The 23,918-nt window shown below is 35.1% G+C and overlaps 1 protein-coding gene across 2 annotated transcripts in view; it reads right to left on the reverse strand.

The window, feature by feature from the left end:
• Nucleotides 1-23,918, reverse strand: part of ACBD6 (acyl-CoA binding domain containing 6) — a 208,049-nt gene that overhangs the window by 127,418 nt on the left and 56,713 nt on the right. For both annotated transcript variants that reach the window (XM_059414020.1, XM_059414019.1), the window contains exon 4: nucleotides 10,198-10,280. In XM_059414020.1, the coding sequence (XP_059270003.1) occupies nucleotides 10,198-10,280 (83 nt within the window). The remainder of the gene's footprint in view (nucleotides 1-10,197; nucleotides 10,281-23,918) is intronic.

Below are 23,918 nucleotides of genomic sequence, written 5' to 3' on the forward strand. Positions count from 1 at the left end.
GTAAGATTATAATGGAGAACATAGTCTTCGAAAATTCTCTTAGGGACCACAATAGCAAAATGTTGCTTTCAGTGTCAAACTAGCCCCAAATTCTATAAAGTAGAGGCCCAAAATAAGGAGTGTGCTTATCAACTAAGGATGATTAAATAAAAGCACAATAGAAGAGCTGACACTATGGGCTAACTTTGAAGAATGAACTGACTACCCAGGTGGGTTATGAAGGAATAGAAAGAAGCATATTCCCAAGAATAGAAAGAAAAGGAAAAAGCATCAACAAAAAGAAGTGCTCAAGGGATCTGGCTACGGTAGGGTGTTGGGAGATAAACTAGAGAGACACAGATCCAAAGAGCTACTTAATCCAGACAGTGACCTCAGCATATCTAAAACAAACAAAACCCCTGGAAAGGCCACTATTCACAAGTAGGAGGTATAATTAGCAATGAACCATAGTAGGGGGAAAAGTTGTGAGGCCCAATTATGAACTCTGACCAAAAGAAACAGTTAATTTGAGGCACAAAAAAGAAAAAGAAAAAAAGCATTCTGAGGTTATCTCTCTACTGGGAGAGTTTGTCCAAAAGGCCTCAAATAGGACCTTAGATAAAGCGACTCTCAGGAAATGGCTCACCTTCTCTCTATTCACATATTCACAAATAATCATCTATTAATCTGTCTGTCTGGGTTCCTCAATACTCAGAGAGTATGCAGGGAACCTAAGTACTTGTCTCACTATTAAGATACAGCCTTTGGTATTTTAGTTTACATCTCAGCTTCAAATGAGCTTTATTATTGCTACTCTGTCCCTGGAGTATGTATCTCTCTCTAGATCTCTGAGATTGAAGAGATCTAGAGAAAGACACTATGAAGCTCCTTGGGAGCTAGTCTTTCTGAAATGAAAGCCTGTTCGCTGTCTTACAAAATTCAGGAGTACTACTGCTGAATACTACTTCTTTGCAGGAATTTAAGTTCCTAATTTATCTGACAAATGTATGGTCAGAAGCTGTTAATCTGGGGGGGCACCTGGGTGGCGCTGTCAGTTATACATTCAACTCTTGGTTTCGGCTCAGATTGTGAGATCGAGCCCCATGTCAGGCTCTACACTCAGTGTGGAGTCTGCTTAAGATTCTTTCCCTCTTCCTCTCTCCCCCAAGCTTGCTCCCTCCCTCTCTAAAATAATAAATAAATCTTAAAAAAAAAAAAAAAGTTGTCAATCTGAAAGGTAAAGACTTGCTATTCTGTCCAAATATAATGTCGAAAAATAATGATGTCATCTCACTGATCTTGTTTTGACTAGATTACAAACATTCTATCATGGTATAACAAATACAAAGCCCAAAGTCTAATGCTGATTCTTTTTTATACTGACTTTATGTATATTTTGTATGTAAATTATCTTTATATATATATATCTATATATAACCTTTAAGACTAAACTATCAATACTTTAGGAGCTAAGATAAAAAGTCTACACAGAAATTAAGATACACTCTGTATTTTTAAAATTACAAATATAAAAAAAATTATACAAGCATATTTTATTTTTGCTTATACTTGCTTCTCTCCTGAACAGGACAAATCTGTTCTTACCCAAAGATTTTTAGCAAACCTGGTGTAAGGCTTATCAGGGAGAAGCAAACAGGTAAAGTCAGCTCCTAACTCAAGAATTAAATAGAGTTGTCATACTCAGCACATCAAAAATCCCCACTTGCGATGAGTATCTAATTAAAATTTTGGATGTTAAATTTCACCTTGTAAAACACTGTTTTCGAGTCTCAATCTTACAAAGACCATAAATGAGAATCTATACTATGACTGCAAGGTAAAATCTTATAAATAGTACCTCTTTTCTGAGATACCTCGGTCGTATACCCTGAGGAGGCAAACAACGCTGAACCAATAACTATGCCCAAGAAGCCTGTCATTCAGACACAGGCACTTAAGAAAAGGCTTTTGTTGTTGCTTTTTGTAGCGTTGTTCTTAACATAATTCCTGTAATCCTAAATGGCAAAAAGACATTTAGAAATTGTTAAGTTACCCTATTTCCTTGATTCTAAAACACAAATTTTTTCATATTTTAATATTTCTGATGAATCCTATAATCTGTAACATTTTACAATTAATCAGCGCATTTTTTCTTAATGGTATTTAAATAGTAGCATTCTAAAACCAGGGATGTTTTAGAGTCAATGAAGTAATAAAGTAGGTTCAAAATACACAGTCCCGGGGCACCTGGGTGGCTCGGTGGGTTAAGCCTCTGCCTTCAGCTCAGGTCACGGTCTCAGAGTCCTGGGATTGAGCCCCGCATTAGGTTCTCTGTTCAGCAGGGAGCCTGCTTCCCCTTCTCTCTCTCTGCCTACTTGTTATCTCTCTCTGTCAAATAAATAAAATCTTAAAAAAACACACACAGTCCCAAATGGACTGGTGAATGACTGAAAGAATTTATATATATTGAATCATAATCTTCCCACTCAGAGTGTACTATATCTACAATGGGTTTCAGACAGTTATAGCACATAACCAGTGAGTTTTCCCTCTTCCTGTTATGCAATAATAGCAATGTCTTCTCCATCAAATCGTAACTATTTTCGACTGGGTTACATATATATCATACTTAACTCTAGGTCTAGAAATTTTTTTTATTTTTTTCTTAAGATTTTACTTATTTGAGAGAGAGAGAAATGAGTAGGGAGAGGAAGAGCAAATGAAGGATACTCCCTGCTGAGCAGAGAGCTCAAAGCAGGGCTCGATCCCGGGACCCTGAGATCATGACCTGAACCAAAAGCAGACAGATGCTCAACCGACTGAGCCACCCAGGTGCCCCTAGAAAATTCTTAAAAGCCTCAAATAAAAAGTTCTATTTATTATCTTATTTATGTTGTTAATATGCTGTTGATGTATTTTTCTCATATTTTTGCAAGGAAGCAATGACAAAGGAATGATCAGTGCCCCAAATATTTCTTGTACATAACTTGATATTCTGGAAAAGTTAGCTAGCCATTATTTATAGACACTAGTTACTAAAAATGCATTTTCACTTCTTAAAACCTGCTTAGCTCTAAAATAGTTGACTGAAAATTTCTGATACTTTTAAATGCCTGTACGAAAAAAATGTATTTCAATTCTGATCAACCTCTGGAAAACCAGTGGCCACATCAGAAAAATCTATAGAATCCCTTGGCTAACAGGCTCTATAGAGCTGAGTTACATTCTCAAGCATTAAGGTAAGTCTAAAATCAATAAATTCAATTAATCCAAAAGAAGCATCATCATCAGTACACTGATAAATGAAAGACTATAGTTTGTAATTTTACCAGTAAAGCACATTTTAAAAAACACTAAATGGAAAGGGATTTAAACATTTAAATGGAAGATATTTACTATGTTCATATAACAACAACTATCAAAATTATTTTCACTAATTGCAGAATACAAGGATTCCTCAACCATATCAGGAGCCGTATGGTAGAGCAACAGCAGAGTACTAGTCATGTGACCTTGGGCAAGTAACCTCACCTCTCTGAGTCTCAGTGTCCTTACCTATAAAATAGGGATATTAACACTTCCAACTCACAGGATTATTCTGAAGATCAAGTGAAATAATACATATAACACATGTAGTATGGTAACTAGCTTATAATTAAAGGTCAGTAAATGTTAGTTGGTATTATTACCTTAAGATTTCAACATATGTTGTATGTCAGGTCATTTCTCATATACCCTTATATAACACTATCAATCAATTCAACTAACAACTACTAATTAGACCTTTAAGGAAATGAAAATAAGCCAATGTGGATGAAACAGCATCAATAAGGAGGGAGGGGGAAATGGCCTTAGGTAAGATGATGAGGGACCCTGTAAGACAGGTTAAGGAATTTTAGATTTTACCCTAAGTGCTATGAGAAACCATTAAAGGGCTTTAAGCAGGAAAGTAATACGATGATATGAGTTATAAATCCAGGAGGAGACTGTAAAGGAAGAAGGAATCCATTCTGCAGTGTCCTGACCAAGAGATGATGATTGCCCAAGAATATTGACAGTTTTGCCAAAGGCATGATAGTGATGATGATGAAAACTAGATAAATCTGGATTATTGTGGAACATGAAGAAACAGAATTTCTGATATATTAAGGAATGAGGGAGAGAGAGAGAGAGTAGACTATGTGACATAGGAGACCCAAGAATGACATACTTTACATAAAATACTGGTAAAATACTTACCTAATACATATATAATATCTTATTATGGGTAAAATTTGTAAATAAAAACATGTAATTAATGTTGTGATGCCTTTTTCACATAGAATTCCAACTTCGACTAACACCAAGCATTTATTACCATACACAGTGCAATTAGCAAAGTTTTCATAAATTGAAAGACAAAGAAATGAGCTGAAATTTCTTGCTCTCAGTATTAAGCAAATAGCTGATAACAAATGAGAATTAAGATGCCTTACAATTCTAGCATCTTTGCTACACTTTTAAAATATCTTCCTTTAAATATGTCTGTAAACCATTTCAACAAATTTTTTTTATATTATGTATATTATGTATATGTATAATATACATACCTTTTATTATAATGGATAGAGTATACCCATAACTTTGTGTATCTTACATGTGCACACACAGGTATACACTAAAAACTTGGTAAAGGAGTCTAAGTGTCTAGCATTTCACAGATACAATGTAACTCTAAGATGGAAAAGAGACAAAGGGAAGAAAAGGAAGAGAGGGAAGAAAATGAAAGAAGAAAAGGTGAGAGCAGGCAATGATGATGGTTTTTGCTGAGGAATGACCCCCTGTTCAGAAAGGGCTGTTGATCTACAAACAGGTGGATCCACCTATATGCCTGGTTGGCATCATGACGCTGAGCAGACAGGAGCTAAATAAAGCACGTAGGAAAAGGGTGAATACGAGAGCCAGGAGACTCTTACAACAGTTACTGTTTATGGCAAGACCTGCTTGTCCCAAGGGACCCATTTTCACATAATCTATAATTATCTCTTCGCTTTAATCGCCTTGTCATTCCTAAGGCTCTCCTGGGCACTGGAAGAGGAAAAGCTCATTAACTAAACCTTTTCTCCTCTCTCCAGCCACCCATGGCTTTTAATTGCTTGGTGTGTTATTATCTAGGAGTGCAACTGGGATCATTTTCATAAGAAAGGGAGGCAGAGAGGAGGAAGGGAGCCAGGAGTCCCTGAGGTATGCGCCACAGAAAAACCTTTGCTTTCTCAATTATTTATGCCAGCTGAGGTTTTACAGGCTGAATAAATCCATAACTCAAGTTCATTCTGAGCAGTCAGATTCTCAAGGGGGAGTTGCCCACTTGCCTATACACACTTGTGTAGTCCTCAAAGAATAACCAGAATGTAACAAGACATATGTCATCCAATTTATCACCTATCACCAAAGTGTTAACACAATGTTGATCATGGGCAACACAGTGAAATACAGAAGGATTTCACTACTACAGCCAAACAGATGTAGGGAAGCAGGATAATCTTTTTGGAGCTGAGGACAGTGGTATCAACGGTATAGTAGCATCCCAGAATGACTTAGCCAACTGAAAGCAAAAAAAATCCAAATATTCAAATTTTAAAACATAAAATACGTCTATTTTGTATATGTATACTCTTGAAACTTTGAAGTCTTACGTGGATTTGTCCAAACAGATTGCTATCTAACAATGTGAAGCTTTGAATAAATAACTGAATGGAATTTCATACCACCTGATTTTATAAATCACTTAAAAATAAAACAATATATGTTGTAGCTTTTTCTGCAAATACACCTCTCTCAGGAACATTTTAGAGTACAATTTACGTGTAAGGGATAAGCTTTTACACTTTTACTCCAGTTCGTATTTTTTACCAAAAATACAAAATTAAAGTATAATCACGTTCATTGTAGTTTATTATACTATTATGCCACTTTGTAATCAGAACTAAAGAGCAGCCAATCAAAAGATATTTCTAAAATATTTTCAAAATCCAATGTTGTTTAAAAATTTTTAACTTTATAAGTCAATGATGAAAGCATCTCTTTAAAATTCTACAGGCTTTTGTGTTTGACCACAGCAGTGACCTCTGGTATTTTCTGCCAAAACAGTTCATTTGTCTCACAGAACAACTAATCAATTCCAGAGCCCATCAATCATCTTAGTTGTATACTGGTCTGGTCTTGCTTAGAGAAGGTCCAGATGGCTGCCTGTCTAAGTGGGATTAATAAAATTCTGATAGATTACATAGCATCAAACTACAAATACAACAGGGAAGACCAAATCTTATTGCAGGGTAGAATGGACACTGTACATGATTCATTTATTGTATTTTTTTTTAATTCTTGCCCTAATTTCTCAGTTTACGTGCCAACTTCTAGATAAAACCTTCTAAGCATACAAGTCACTAAAAGTGATTTCTTGTTAAGTGAGTCAGTGTACGTAGTGCAGAAGCATTTGACTCTTCGCAAAACCCTATGCTTATTAATCAGAGCTTCTTCTACCTATCTGTAGTATAAATGAAACACATCTGATCTTAAGACTAGAGCAACTGTCTTGTGAGTTAAAAGATTTGTCACTCTCTTGTTTCTATAGTTCCAAACATAGATTCTAATAGTACTGGCTCTTCCTTTCTTTCTTTTTTTTTTTTTTTAGATATTTATTTATTTATTTATTTGACAGAGAGAAATCACAAGTAGTCGGAGAGGCAGGCAGAGAGAGAGAGAGGAGGAAGCAGGCTCCCTGCTGAGCAGAGAGCCCGATGCGGGACTCGATCCCAGGACCCTGAGATCATGACCTGAGCCGAAGGCAGCGGCTTAACCCACTGAGCCACCCAGGCGCCCCTGGCTCTTCCTTTCTTATTTTCCATTTTCTCTTACAAAACCAAACAACCTGTACTTAATTCTATAATCAATCCAACATGTGGTTTTAGCTAACATAAGCCCTGTGCCCTGGGTCCCTATTGTGGGGGTTCTGTGCTGAATAACAAGAAAAGTTAACAGTTACATAGTAACTTATTTTGTGCCAGATACTACTCTTAAGATGCCTGGGCATACATACTGATACTATCCATGTAAGTGTCATATGAGAAAAGTAGTATAATTATCCCCATTTTGCAAATAAAGTAACTTGTCTAAGGTCACAGAGCTAATAAGTGGTGGAACCAACATTTCAGTGCTGGCACTTTGGCTTCATAGTATTTTATACTTAATTAGTGTCACACTATATCTCCCTACAGAACAATTAACCAGCTTCATGATGGAAAACTGGTGTCGGGGGGCATCTGGGTGGCTCAGTCAGTTAAGCAGACAACTCTTGATTTCAGCTCAGGTCATGATCTCAGGGTCATAAGATCCAGGCCCACATCAAATCTGCGCTTATCATGGAGTCTGTTTGTCCCTCTTCTGCACCTCCCCCCGCAAAATAAATAAAATAAAATCTTTTAAAAATTGATGTCAGCGCTCTAGAATATTAACACACAGATCTGTGCCTATGACATTATATTGTCACTTTCTGTGACAGAGTAGAAATAAGGATCAGCACCAAAACAGGCTCAGAACTGGCCCTAGCAGCCCTTGGCTCTAGAACATGTACAATAGGGACACCTGCGTGGCTCAGTCACTTAAGTGTCTGCCTTCGGCTCAGGTTATGATTCTAGGGTCCTGGGATCGAGTCCCGCATCAGGCTCCCTGCTCAGGAGAGAGCCTGCTTTCCCTCTCCCTGCACCCCTGTGCTTGTGCTCTCTCTCCCTCAAATAAGTAAATAAAATTAAAAAAAAAAAAAAAGAACATTTACAATAAAACAAAAATGGGCCTTAACTTATCACTTACAATGCACATTAATCAGGAAAGTTGCCAGAATAATGGAGCCCAAGCCTTATTAAATGACTTTATTAGATACTGATTTTTCCTGATCTTTAAAAAAATTTTAGAAGACTATATATATTAAAATATCCAAAACAAACCTTCAAAATACTTTTTTAGGGGGCTCCTGGGTGGCATAGTTGGTTAAGCATCTGACTCTTGATTTTAGCTTAGGTCATGATCTCAGGATCATGAGGTCAAGCCCCAGTTGGGTTCCATGCTGAGCGCATGCAGTCAGCTTGGGATTCTCTCCCCTTCCTTCTGCCCCTCCTGCTCATGCTCTCTCTCTCTCTCTCCCTCCCCACTCTCTAAAGTAAGTAAATAAATAAACAAATACAAAATACTTTCTAGTTCCTTTTTTGGTAATTGGTTCTACAGAAAAGAACTTTTCCGTTCACCTAAGTTTACCATTTAACATTTCTAAAACTTGTCACTTTCACCTCAGTTGAACATAATTCTGCCAAGAAACTGCAATTAATTTCAGTTAAAGCACAACTTCCTTTTGGAAAAATAAAACACCAGGTATATTTCACCTAAGTAAAAACAAAATCACCTAAGTAAAAACAAAATTTGATTATATAAACTTAAACAAATAGCCTATATTCTTTGTTGCAACTGCATTCTTATACTTTAGAAACAACGGGGCCACATATGATCCTTTATTGAAACAATCCAACATTTCAGTTTACAGTAATTTTTATCATGACCTAGTTTATTATAGTGGAATTCAGTTTAATTACAAAATAATTTCTCAAATATAAGAAAATAACTAAGTGCTGTTATTTCTGCTCTGCTATTAGCAATGACAAAATTAATGTCTGTAATAGTTAAAAGGCTTTCAGTGGTTCACATTCATGTTTCCTACTGTTTCATATCTTAAAATATGTTCCAGAATATATAAGAAGACTAAAATTTAGATGACTTAAAAAAAAAAAGGCCAAGACTAAAAATCTTAGAAGAATGTGTCACATGACTTTAGAGAAGAACAAAATCCTTTTCCTGATTTCCACAGAGTGCTGCAAGAAAAAAAATTATCCAAGAAATTTTATATATAACATATAAAATGTAAGATCCTTGTTAAATAATACAAGATGACCATTAAGAATTTTTTAAATTGTGGTTAAAAAAAAACCCACATAACATAAAATTTACCATCTTAACCAGTTCTAAGTGTACAGTTCAGTAATGGTATTGTCCAACAACCAATTGTCCAACAACCAATCCCCAGAAATTTTTATCTTGCAAAACTAAAACTCTTCACCCATTAAATAACAACTCCTCCTTTTCCACTTCCTCCAGCCCCTGACAACTCCCACACTATTTTTTTGTTTCTGTGAATCTGATACTCTTGATACCCCCATTTAAGAAGAATCATACTGTATTTATCTTTTTATGAATGGCTTATTTCACTTAGCATAATATCTTTAAGGTTCCTCCATGTTCTACAGTCTATGTCAGAATGTCCTTCCTTTCTAAGGCTGAATAAGATTCTATTAGGTGTATATATATCACATTTTGTTTATCCATTCTTCTGTCGATGGACATTTTGGTAGCTTCCACCTCTTGGCTATTATGAATATAGTGCTGCTATGAACATGGGTGTGCAAATAGGTCTCTGAGATCCTGTTTTCAATTCTTGTGTATATAAAACCAAAAGCTTAACTGCTGGATCATACAGTAATACTTTGTTTAATTTTTTTGAGAATCCTCTGCAATATTCTCTTTACTGTACCATTTTATACTCAACATGATTTTTAATCTTTAAAAGAAATAATGCTAATTTCACAATGACAACAACAAATTTAAAACTTTTTTTCTAAAAAAGAACATAAATATTTTCTAGAAATGGTATAAGCTTCATGGGACTGAATCAATACTTCCCCTTACATACTTCAGCTCAGACTGAAGCCATACTTTAAAAAAAAAATGGTATTTTTATCAGTACTGTGAATAAACCTAGACATATACATACACACACTCACACACACAAAGAAATAAGGTATTCTGAGGAAAACTAACACCACCAACAAAACCCCATGGTTTCAGATTGTGTGAGACACAAAACCTTGCCTTACCAACCAACTACTTATGTGGTGGGGAAAGTTACTATCTGGCACTGATTTAGACGCTTATTGACTTCAAATCTAAAATTTTTTCCTGCTACTTATTATATAACTAGAGATACAAACAAATTAGTTTCATATTAAAAAAAAGTTCTTCACAGATGGAAGTTTTCAGAATTACACACACACACACACACACACACACACACACACACACACATACACACATTTAGATGTATGTATCTCTATTATCAAAAACTAGAAGAGAAATTACCTGATGATTTCTTCATGATACAGAGAACTAACAACAGGCCCACCAAAACCAGTATTTGCTTCTTTTCCTTTCTTCTCTGGCGACTGCAGGAGGACAGAAGTTGAAAAAAAAGACACATGGGGTAAGGCACTGTGTATTTTAAATAGTTACAAAATACTACTTTTCTAATGAATACTAAAGATTTGAGGTCCACCATTTTTCTAAGGCCCTAGTAACAATTTCAAGATGGTATCCAAAAGGCAAGATGACCCTCAGGTCATCAGACTAATGGAATGAGTCCCCACTAGCAAACCGAAGTCATTTCACTACTGCGCTCTGGAGCCACCTCAAGTCCACCATTCCCTTAGCTGCTTATAAGATGTCAGCTTTGTTCACTGTGGAAAATAATGATGATCAGTGTAGAAAAATTAAAAAGAAATATGACTTATACATACCAGATAAAAATGTAATCATGAAAATCTAGTTAGCAAACTAAAACTTCCAAGAAAAAAATTAAACTATAGTTAAAACTTCAAACTCGACTATAAAGAAAAGTAAGTTAAATAAGTAAATAATAGAAAAAAAATAAAAATAAATATTTTTAGGTGGCAAGAAGGAAGGAGAGAAGGTGGAAGAGAGAGAAGAAAGGAGGTTATGATCTAAAATAAATGAAAAAAGAAACAAATTGTTATTGGAAGACTTTCCAAAATCAAATATTCAATAGGCCCTGACTCTCAATATTCCCAAAAAGCAGAAAATTAAGATTAGCAAAAGATCTGAACAGACAACTTACCAAAGAAGATACAGATGGCAAATAAGCAAATGAAAAGATGTCCAACATCATACATTGTTAGGGAAGTGCAAATTAAAACAATGATGAGATACCACTAAAAAACTCTCAGAACGGCTAAAATACAAACACCTAATGCTGGTAAAAACATGAAACCACCAGGGACTCTGATTCATTGCTGGAGGAAATGCAAAATGGAACAGCTACTTTGGAAGGTGGTTTGGCAGTTCTTCTAAAACTAAACACGGTCTTATGCATACACGATTGAGCAATCTTGCTTCTATGTATTTACCCCACCAAAACTGAAAATTCATATCCACAAAACATCAATGTTTAAAGCAGTTGTTGTTCTTTTTATAACTGGCAAAGCCTAGAGGCAAACAAGATGTCTTTCAATAGGTGAACAAATAAAATGCAGAACATCTGTACAACAGAATATTATTCTCTGAAAAAATGAAATAAACTCTTCTACATTAACGAAGAAAAATGACAGTAAGCAACTAAAATCATTAATTAAAAAGGAGATTTTACAACTGGTAACATAGGATTAAAAAAGTATTTTTAAGATACTATGAATAATTATACACCAACAAGTTGGATAACCTAGAAGAAATGCATAAATTCCTACACATATATAACCTACCATGATTAAATTATGAATAAAAAAATCTGAAGAAACCTATAACCATTAAAGAGATTGAATTGTGGAGGCCAAGAAAATTAAGGCATCCCACCTCGAGTTTAGCATTAGCACAAGTACAGCCGTTTTAGCTTTGGCAGCCATCTTAGGCCCCTGCGACCAAAGGCTGAACTTTCCCCTACTTTACCTTAGTTCTAGAACCCCACCCTGCTTTAGTTCCAGGAAAGTACCCAACCCTGTAAACAGCCCCGAAGCAGCTAATCAGCTTGCTGCAGGAAAATCTGAAATTTGTGAACAGCCTGGCAAAAGCTAATCAGCTTGCTACAGGAAAGTTTGAAATTTTACCTCCCCCCACCCCAAACCTCTTGTAATGACCCATAAATACCTCTGCCTTAACTAAGCTCAGGGTCCAAATCCATATTCCGCTGTGTCAGGTATACTTGGGCCCGAGCTTTAGCTTGTCGAATAAACCCTCGTGTGACTGCATCAGTGATGGCTCCTTGGTGGTCTCTCGGACACAAAAACTTGGGCATAACAGAATCAGAAACTTAAAATCTCCCAAAAAAGAAAAGCCCAGGACCAGAAGACTTCACTAAAGAATTTTACCAAACATTTACAGAATTAACACCAATCCTTCTTTTTTAAAAATTTCCTATGTGTATTTTTTAGTAAATTAGAATAAAATCAAATATATATTTTTTTCTCACCATAGCACATACCCTCCCCAATGTCCCTCACCCAGCCACCCTCTCCTTCCGCCGCCCCCCCACCCAGCAACCCTCGGTCTTTTCCTGAGATTAAGAGTCTCTTTTGGTCTGTCTCCCTCTCTGCTTTCATCTTGTTTCATTTTTCCCTCCCTTCTTAAACTCTTCCAAAAAACTAAGAGGAGGCAACATGCCTAACCTCATTTTATGAGGCCAGCATTACCTCAATACCGAAGGCAGACACAGAAACTAGAAGAAAACTATAGAGCAATATCTGAGGAATACTGATGAAAAAATCCTCAACTAAATACTAGCAAATTGAATACAGCAGTACATTAAAAGGATTATATACCATACCATGACCAAGTGGGATTTATTCCTGTGAACTTACGGACAGTATGGTTCAACACATGAAAACTGATCAGTGGAATATACCACATTAACAAAATGGAGAAAAATTGTGTGATCATCTCAATTAGTACAGAAAAAAAGTATTTGACAAAACTCAACACCCTTTCATGATTAAGGAAAAAACAGACAAACAAACAACCCATTAAATAATCTAGAAATAGAAGGAAGCTATTTCAACATAACTAAGGCCAAGTGTGAAAAGCCCATAGTAACCTCATACTCAATAGTAAAAAAAAACCTGAAAGCTTTTCCTTAAAGATCAGGAACAATGCAAGGATGCCTACTCCTAACACTTCTATTCAACACAGTATTGAAAGTCCTAGCCTAGTGCAGGGAGCACTGGGTGTGGTACATAAACAATGAATCTTGGAACACTGAAAAAAAAAAGTCCTAGCCAGACCAATCAGGCAAGAAAAAAAAAAAAAAAAGGTATCCAAATTGGAAAGGAAGAAGTAAAAAGATCTCCATTCACATATGACATGATCTTATACCTAAAGATCCACTCTACATACACACATACAGACATACAAGAAACTGACACAACTAATGAACAAGTAGAGCAAATTTGTAGGATACACACTGAAATCATGTAATGCCTGAGAGAAAGAGAAATAAGTAAGTTTTCTAATATTAAAAAGTGATCAGTATTATGGAAAAAATGTGGGGAAGAGAATTACAATTTTAGGGCCTCACAGAGAAGGTCATTCGGATAAAGACATAAGGGAAATAAAGAAGTGAGTGTATAATATAATATAAATAATATAAAATATACAAAGGCCCTGTGGTGAGGGTATGGTTAGAATATTAGAAATGTATGCTTAGAATGTTAGAAAATTTAAGTGGTCTCTGCTGAAGGCTCATTAAAATATTTCAGGGGGGAAGACTAGAGGCAAGAACACAGTATTTATTTATTATAGTATTTATTTATTATAGTATTTATTATAGTCAGCAATGAATTATCTTTTATTTGTGTGAAAGTGTTTATTTTACCCTTTTTTTTTTGTATTATCAGATAGATGCACAGAACAAAATTAACCATTTTAAAGTGTACAAGTGAGTGGGATTTAGTACATTGACAATGCTGTACAACTACTACCTCTATTTAGTCTGCAAACACTTTTATGATCCCAAAAGAAAGTCATAAACCCCACGCAGTCACTCCGTTGTTCCTTCTCCCCAAAAGGCAACCCCAACTTGTTTTTTTGGTTTTTGAGAAGCGATCAAAACTATTTCAACAGCAGCTGCACTACTTTACATTCCCGCTAGCAGCGTAGGATGCTTCTAATATCTCCACATACTTGCCAACACTTGTCACTATCTTTTCATTATGGTTATCTTAGTCTATGTGAAGTAGTTATCCTGGTGTTTTGATGTGCATTTCCCTAATAACTAATTTCATGTGATTGTGGACTCTTCTTTTCAGAGAAATGTCTATAAAAGTCCTTTGCCCATTTATTAGTTATTATCTTCTGCTGCTGAATTGTAGAAGTTATTTATGTATTCTGGATGCTAGCTCTTGATCAGATATATGATTTGCAAATATTTTCTCCCATTCTGTAGGATGTCTTTTCAGGTTCTTGAGTACTTCTGAAGCAGTAAAGTTTTAAATATTGATCAAGTTCTACTTTCCTATTTTTTCTCTGGTTGTGTTTTTGTTGTTGTGTCTAAGAACCCATAGGCAAATCCAAAATCATGAAGATATATCCCTATGTTTACTTTAAAGAGTTTTATTAACTTGTTACTCAGATCACTGATCCCATTTCAGGCAATTCTCGTACATAGTGTGAGAAAGAAACGCACCGTCATGTTCTTGCGTGTGGATATCCAGTGTCTCAAGCAATTTTTGTTTAAGAGATTATTCCTTCTTCATTGAATGGTCTTGGAATCCTTACTGAAAATCAATTGATCATAAATATGAGGGTTTATTTACACACTCAATTCTTGTGCCAATACCAAACTGTTTTAATTACTGTAGCTTTTTATCAAGTTTTGAAATTCAAGTGTGAATCCTCCAATTCTGTTCTTTTTCAATACTGTTTTGTTCATTTGGAGCCCTCTGCAATTCCATACGAATCTGAGAATTGGTTCTTTCATTTCTGCAAAAATGGAAGTTAGAATTTTGATAAAGGTCACAATGATTCTGCAGGTATTTTGGGTAGTACTGCCATCTTAACACAATAAAATCTCACAAGCTGTGAACATGGGATATCTCCCCATTTATTTAGCTCTTTGCTAATTTGTTTCAGCAATGTTTTTTGGTTTTCAGTGTAAGATCTTTCCCATTCTTGGTTAAAATTATTCCCAGGTATCTATTCTTTTGGATGCTATTATAAATGGAACTGTTTCCTTAGTTTCCATTTTGGGGGGTTCATTGATGGTATATGTCACTCTTGTATCTTGTAACTTTGCTGAATTTGTCTATTAACTCTAGCAGGTTTTTTGTGAACTCTTGTAAATTTTCTATACATTGAATCATGCTATTCATCAACAGAAAGAGTTTTCCTTTTTCACTTTCAATTTGGATGCTACTCATCTTTTTCTTGTCTAATTGCTCTGGCTAGAATTTACAGTACAATGTTGAGTAGCAGTGGTAACAACAAACATCTTTATCTTATTCCTCATCTGAAGAAGAAAGCTTTTTGTCTTTTACCATTGAGTGTAATGTTACCAGTGGGTTTTTTCTAATGCCCATTAACATGGTCAGTAAATTTCACCTTCATTTTTGAAACCTATTTTAAGTGGTATAGAATTAAAAGTTGATAGATTTTTTTTTCCTTCTGATATTGTCCCTACTGGCTTCAGACTTCTGAAAAAGTCTGGGGTAGTTCTTACCTTTGCTCTTCTGTATCATGTTTGTTTGTTTTTTGCCTGGATGCTTTAAGATTTTCTTTGTTCCCCCAGTTTTCAACAATTTGATTATCTTACATCTTACTAAGGTTTTCTGTATCTCCTGCTTAGGACTCATTGAACTTCTTGCATCTATGAATTTATGGCAGTGATTCTCAATTAGGGGAGATGTTTTTTGCCTCCCATCCTTGCTCAAAGATATCTGGCAACCATCTGGGGCAATTTTTACTTGTCACAAGTCGGTGGTCTAGTGAGTAGTGTCCAGAGATGCTGCTAGACATCTTACAAAGCACAGGACAGCCCTCTATAACAAAGAATTGCCCAGCCCTAAATATCAATGGTGCAAAGGCTGAAAAACTTTGGTTTATAGTTTTCATCAAATGTTTAAAATTTCAGCCAACAATATATTAATTTTTTTCTATCTTTTCCTTTGTTTCCTACTTTTCCTCTTCTTATTGGGGCTCCAGTTATATACACACCATATTGCTTGATATTTTCCCACAGTTGACAGGGGCTCTGTTCTTTTTTTATAGTCTTTTTATGCTCTGTCCTTCATTTTTATTAGGCTCACTTGCTATTTTGTATTCTTTAAATTATGTTAGACTTTGTTTTGGCATGAATTCAGTTACACGGAATCAATTTGATCCTTTCAAGACTCACTTTCAGAGTTCTGTTAAGGTGGGGACAGAACAGCCTTTGGTCCAGAGCTTCACTTAACCTCACTACTAAAGTGAAATCCTTCTGAGGCCTCTACAGTATTATGTTCTATGTACCACATGTTCTCCCCACTCTGACTAGTAGCAAATGAGATATTCTCAGTCCTACCTCAATTCCAGGAATTGTTTGGCTTACTGCTTCCCTGCATTTCTTTCCTCGGCTTGTTAGTTCCCTCTCTCACACAGTATTAGCATTCAGGCAAAGGGACCCCTCTGCACATCTATGGAACGCTCTCTCTTTTTGTGCAAGAAGTTGCTCTCTAGTAGTCTGCTTCCATTTTCCAGCTCAAATTACTGAGAAAGCCAGACTCTTTTGGGTGCCTCTTCCCTGCACTGTAGCCTGGAAATTATTTCCAGGCCATAAGCTGAGGCAATATATAGGGCTCATTTTGTTTCCCTTCTTTACAAGTTGTATACTACTTTTATTATGTCTGAAAAATCACTATTTTTCATCTATTGTGTCTGGAATTCTTATAGTTTCAGGCAAAAGAGTAAATCTCACCCCCATTACTCCACAGCACCCAGGAGAAGTCCCATAAACATTAATTTAAAAACTAGTATAATATTCCATGCATAATTTACTTAACTATTATCTAATAGTTGTCTAGGTTATTTTCAATTTTTCACTCATAAACAAAGATGATGAATATCTTTGTATATAAAGCATACTATAGCTTTAATTAAAATCTTTAGCAAAAAATGGCTCCATAATCTGATTGATAGTGTATTTTAACAATATCTCTTCTTCCTGGGATTAATTTCTCTTTCTAAAGCTTTGTGCATGGTAGAATGCTGGTAACAACTTTTTTGGAGGAGGAGGGGAGAGATTATGTCTTAAGCAGAAATAATATTTAAAAAATAATCTGCCATTATCAGATTGAATTCAGAATAAAGCTGCCAAAGATGCATTAGTTTTGCTCTCCATGTACTTCATCTACAAGAACGGTAAACTTTGGCTACCTTACCCTCCCATTTCCACTCCAATGAGAGGTTTCTCCTAGAGGCTTAAAAAGTTTATTCCATTTCTCTCTACTCAAAATCCATTAGGTTATTTTTATGTTACATCAGCAGTTAAAGAAAGAGCCTCCAATTTGGCAGCCAACAGGATAAAATTTGCCAATTTTTACATTGCCTCAGACTGTATTATTTGAGGCAGTGAAATGCTCCTTCACTCAAAGGGGAAAGGATAAGTTGTTGGCTGAGTCTTTATCACTTGATTCAGATTCTACCTTAGCCAGTTGCAGAGTCAAGATTTAAAACCTTGTGAAGCATTCTTTTCCAGCTGAAAAATAACTATTCCAAAGATTATCAGGCTAATATATGCATGGAGGGGGTTTCTTGCTTCCATGTGCTACCTTTTTTGGCTTCTCTTTTATTAGTTTGTTTGCTTAATTTGCTTATAGGTCTAGCTGTAGACATTTGGGTAAATTAAACTCTCTGCCCCTCTTTCCTCCTTTGTAAAAATAGAATATTATTACCCATCCTATGTGGGTGTTTGAAGATATAAAATATGTACGTAAAACAGAATAGTGCCCAGCCCAAAGAGGACACTATATAAGGGTTAATTAATGTAATAATAATTATGAGCCAAAAACACAGCCATTTCTCCAAAGCAAAAGTGCTTCAGTAATAAAGATAGCAAGATGCTTTGATGTGGGGACTTATAATAATGAACAATAAGTCTTTATCTAAGACACTTAAATTTCAGAATCTCTTGCTAAAGCAACCAATCCCAAAACCAAACAAGAAACTTACCAGAACTCTTGTCATTAAGAAAAAAGAAAATAAAAATAAAACTTAAGTGCTCTGCACTTTATATATACTATCCAATTCCAACTTCAAAACAATTCTGGAAAGTTGGCATTTTTACTACATTTCACTTAACATCAACTATAAAAAGTACCATTATTTTCTGTAATGCTAAGAAACAAAAAACATATACACTATCAATACACTATCAATTTTAAGACACATCCAGAATTTTTCAAAAATCTCAAGAACTTAATAACTGTCTTATATTTGATGAAATATATCTCCATTTTATAGATTAGAAAGCTGAAGATAAGAAATATGAAGTACCCACTGCCACATAGTAAGTGGCAAAATCAAGATTCAAATCAAGCTCTTCTGATGTCCAAAGCCTGTGTTCTTTGTTAAACTATGCTACTTCTTCAAGCAACTTCAGAAACCATTATTATACACTGACAATACTCTGAATTAAAATTTTGTTCAGTTTCTTAAGTGTAATGTAAAAAAAAATTTAAGTACTTGGTTCAGAAGCAAACTTCAAGAGTAAACATGTAACAGATTTTTTGAGGCTGATTTATGATAAATTATGAAAATTTAATCAATTATACAGACTAATACTATAGTCCTTAAAAAAGAATACTATTCTAATAATTCTTCACAAATACTCACTGTAATTTTTTCCTGAAACATGAATATTCATTTCCACATACCAGAATAAGAATATTAATCTCATCTCAGTTAGTATCTGTCATGAGTGTTAAAAACAACAATAACAACAAAAACCGAGGAGCTCCTGGGTGGTTCAGTCAGTTGAACATCCAACTCTCAATTTCAACTCAGGTCATGATCTCCAAGGGGTAAGATAGAGCCCTGCATCAGGCTCCACATTCAGCGCTGAGTCTGCTTCTCCCTCTCCCTGCTTGTACTCTCTCTCTCTCCCACAAATAAATAAAATCTTAAAAAAAAAAAAACCAAAAAACCTACCATGAAAATGTTATTTGTAACAGTACTAATTCTAAAATTTCACAAGATTGGGGGTGGGGGGTGCCTGGGTGGCTCAGTGGGTTAAGCCTCTGCCTTCAGCACAGGTCATGATCTCAGGGTCCTGGGATTGAGCCCCGCATCGGGCTCTCCGCTTGGCAGGGAGCCTGCTTCCCCCTCTCTCCCTGCCTGCTTGTGATCTCTCTCTCTGTGTCAAATAAATAAATAAAATCTTTAAAAATAGATAGACAACATTTCACAAGAGGGGTGCCAAGGTGGCACAGTTGGTTAAGCGTCTGACTCTTGGTTTTGGCTCAGGTCATGATCAAGAGATCCAGAACTGTGCTGGGCTCTATGCTCAGCACAGAGTCTGCCAGAGATTCTTTCTCCTCCCTCTGCCCCTCCCAGTAGGGCTCATGCTCTGTCTCTCTTTAAAATAAACAAGTGAATCTCTTTTAAAAATAAATAATTACTTTAAAAATTTTCACAAGAAAGATAAACTTCATAAATACATATATTTTTTCTAAAGATTTTTATTTATTTATTTGAGAGACAGAGCATGAGAAGGGCGAAAGTCAGAGGGAGTAGACTCCCCAAGGAGCAGAGAGCCTGATATGGGACTTGATCCAGGGATTCCAAGATCATCAACTGAGCTGAAGGCAGTCATTTAACCAACTGAGTTACCAGATGCCCGAATCTATTAACCTTAGTCCCTCTTAAAACTACAAACAGTATAGTAAAAAAAAAAAAAATCAACTCCTAAACCCTTAACTACAATGGACACTTAATAAGGATGTCAATTTAATAATCTAGAACTGTTACATAAATGCTTAAACTATAATTAGAAAATAATTTTTAGACCAAAGAAAGCAGAAATAATATGTGTAAGTAGATATTCTAGCCAAGCCTCCAAATTTCAGCATTCCCTACAATTTTTTGCTTATAGACTACATATAATAGCTTAAAAAGTGATGCAGATTTTTAAAATATTAAAAATAAACTTTTTTAACCAAGTATTTTTTACCACCAAAATATAGGAGATAATTTTTCCAGATAATTAATATGGTCAATAGGACTCTTAGAGAATCCTTATGATTCACCAAACAAATTTCATCACTGTATAGCAAAACAAAAAATAAGTTGTTCTTTTACCACTCTATAATGGAATTTAAGAATAAATATATTAATTTTGTCTTCTTAATTTCCTGGCTATTGTCAACTGTTCGGTTCTAGGGAACTTTAAAACAAAGGACAGGGACACCTGGGTGGGCTCAGTCAGTTAAGTGTCCAACTCTTGATTTCCACTCAGGTCATGATCTCACAGTCATGAGATCCTGTTCAAGATTTTCTCTCTGCTTCTTCCCTCTACCCCTTCTCCCTCTCTAAAACAAACAATAATAAGGGTACAAAAGATTTTTCCTTGTACACATGCCCACTTTCCAGTGTATATAAAGCACTATATGTGAAACACTTACCTTTATGAAGTATTTTTACTCAAAATAATGCTACTTTAAAAGGTCTCTCATAGAAAACTAACCTCAGGGTATTATGAGTTTATAGAAATGTAACAATGATCAATATTTAAATGTTCTTTGGAAAATTATTCTGAATATCATATCATATCATATCATATCTGTTCAGAAATTAGAGCTTTTTTAGAATTTAAGCATCAAAGAAAATAATAAAAGATCAACATTAAAATATTTAAACTAACATTTCTGTAATAATGTAGTAAAAATAAGTTAGAAGAAACTGTATTTTAAGCAAATGGTTACTATTTCTATAATATGATAAGCAATATAACCAAATGATCACAAATGTAAGAAAAACATTAGGACCCAAAGGTTAAACAGACCATGTTATACCAACACTTGGGGAAATGTTCAACACGTCTTACCATTTAAAAAAAAAAAATACAAACTAAGCCCTCTAGATCCATCCATTTGTTGTAAATGGCAATATTTCATTCTTGTTTATGGCTGACTAATATTCCATTGTGTGGATGCATACTTGGGTTGCTTCCATTTCTTGGCTATTGTAAATAATGCTGCAATAAACATGGGTGCATCTACCTTTCTTAAATAGTGTTTTCAGTGAAGTAAGTAGGTCAGAAAAAGACAAATACCATATAACTTCACTCATATGTAGAACTTAAGAAACAAAACAAGAAAAAAGAGACCAAAAAATCCCCAGACTATTAAATATAGAGAACAAACTGGTAGTTGCCAGAGGGCAGGTAGGTGAAATAGGTAAAGGGAGTAAAAAGTACACTTGTTATGATGAGCACTGAGTAATACATAGAATTGTTGAATCACTGTATACCTGAAATCAATAGAATACTGCATCTTAATTATACTTGAATTAAAATAAATATTTTAAATAATTAAAATTGCAAATTAAAACAATGAGCAATGAATTTTAAACTAATTGCATTAGGATAACCAATCATCCAATTTGGTAAAGCTATAGTGAAACAGGTACTCATACTACTAATAGCACTCGACCTTGTAATACGGTATTACTCTTTGGAATGCAATACTGCAATCTTCCTAGGGCCCATAAAAATATTAGCGTACTTTCATTTATTCCACCACTAATACAACTTCTAATAAAACAAAAAGGACAATCCTGAATTACAGTACCTTTGTAGGATTTGTAGAATTCAAGCACAATCCTGTTACTCATCTTTACTTGAAATTAATGTTCTTGAATTTTTAACACTGAAGTGTGGATTGGGATAAGATTTGGGGAGGCTATACCACTCCTTTCTGTTATTTTCAAAAAGTACTTAAAAATCTGGCCATTGAAATACTTTCAAGAGTACTTGGCTCCGGTCCCCTTTCCCCCTTTTATCTGTTTTTTTGTTTTTTTTCCCTTTTGTTTTTATTATCATTGTCCTGCTTGGTTGTGATTAAATTCCCAGTAGATTACTCTCAGTGTAGGGTTTTATACTGGAAGGGAAATTTGGCTGGCAATTTTGGAACAGTGCCCAGACAGCTCTAAAGAACCTTACCATGAACCTTTTAAACTCAGAAATGAAGTGTGCAAAATCCTCTAAACTACCTGTTAGCAAAAAAGTAAAATAAACTACCTGCTGGCAATTTTAGGATCACGCCATTCTCAGGTCAGACTCCCTACTGCTTCCTCCTATGGAGATCCCAATGCTACACTAATCTTGATGGTTTGTTCTAATTTTATCTAATCCACTAGTTCTTAGAGAGAGATATTGCCTAAGAGCTTTTGGTTATGCTATTCTGGTTATTCTGTTAAGGCAGCATTCGGGAATATTCAAAAACTATGCTACAGCCACTGCCATTCTTCCCAGGATTCCAAAAGCCGCAAGTGATTTTTTATGGAATACCTGAATGGGAATATACAAACAGATAGGTTACTAGTACTAAACTAGGTTATTTCCCCTTTTTTAAAGTTTAAACTGGGTGTATTTCTATTCCATTCTCTTTTCCATTACTTCTACCTCTATTCAACCAACTATCTTAATAGGATGAATGGATGATATCTGAAAGAGAAGTACAGAGATTGATAAGGCAAGACCAGTTTATTTTACTAATTTCTAGCCCCAATGTGGAACTTGAACTCATGACCCCAAGGTCAAGAGTCAGATGTTCTATTAACTGAGCCAGTGAGGCATCCCAAAGCAAGACAAGTTTAGCGAACATCTGCTATTTGTGGCTTACCAAAGTCTTTTGAACACTATCTCAACATTTTAGTAACTTTCCATGTTGTGGATCTCAACTTTCCAAAGCAGAAACCTGAAAAACCTCATTTCTCAAGACTACCTTGTAGCAACCATATGCAGGCCTATGACCTAGATTCCATTACTCAAATGCACAAACAAGCCAGTTGGATATAAAATGGAGTTACATGTCACTGACTGCTACAAATTATACTTCTTGATTTACAGCTCAAAATCTAGTTGATATGATCCCATCAACCAAAGTAGTATGTTTGATACAAGCAGAATTCAAGTAATTAAATCAACTTATATTAATTCATATTTTAATTTTAAGTACATAGGAAAATATTAATTAATGTTATCAGGAAATTCACAAGTAGAAATCAATGTTACTTTTTTTTTTTTTTAAGATTTTATTTATTTGACAGACAGAGATCACAGGTAGGCAGAGAGGCAGGCAGAAAGAAAGAAAGGGAAGCAGGCCCTCTGCTGAGCAGAGAGCCTGATGAGCCCGATGTGGGGCTTGATCCCATGACCCTGGGACCATGACCTGAGCCGAAGGCAGAGGCTTTAACCCACTGAGCCACCCAGGAGCCCTGAATTAATGTTACCTTATGGATGGATATCTCTCAAGAAATATGGCATCTATTGTTTTGTGATTGTTACTTTTAAAACACATATTTATGAACTCATCAGATGCGCAAACTTACAGACTGAAAACCTTTAACAAACATCCAAACATTAGAAGTATTGGAGTTTGATGTTTGCTATAGGCTTTTATAAATATCCTTTATGAGATTAAGAAAGTTCCCTTCTATTAACAGCTATTAATGGTTTTTATCCTAAAAGTGTATTAAATTTTGTTGACTCTTCTTTTTTCTGTCGAGATGATCGTATGATTTCTTTTCTTCTGCCAGTATGACAAAATACACTGCTTTTCAAAAGATAAACCACTCTTATATCCCTAGAATTAACTCTACTATGACGCTGTGTTATTCTTTTTATTCGCTGCTAGATCTGATTTGCTAATATATTTTTAATTTTTTTTTCACCCATGTTAATGTGAATAACTGATCTGTATTGTTCCTTTTTTGTATCGTTCTTGCCAGGTGTCAAGTTTATTCTGGTCTTAAAGAATGAAATGAGAAGTGTTTCCCCTTTTTCTATTTCCTAGATGAATTTATATAAGACTGGCAGTTATTTCTTTCTT

Source organism: Mustela nigripes, chromosome 10 (assembly GCF_022355385.1).
Source record: "Mustela nigripes isolate SB6536 chromosome 10, MUSNIG.SB6536, whole genome shotgun sequence".
Lineage (NCBI taxonomy): Eukaryota > Metazoa > Chordata > Mammalia > Carnivora > Mustelidae > Mustela > Mustela nigripes.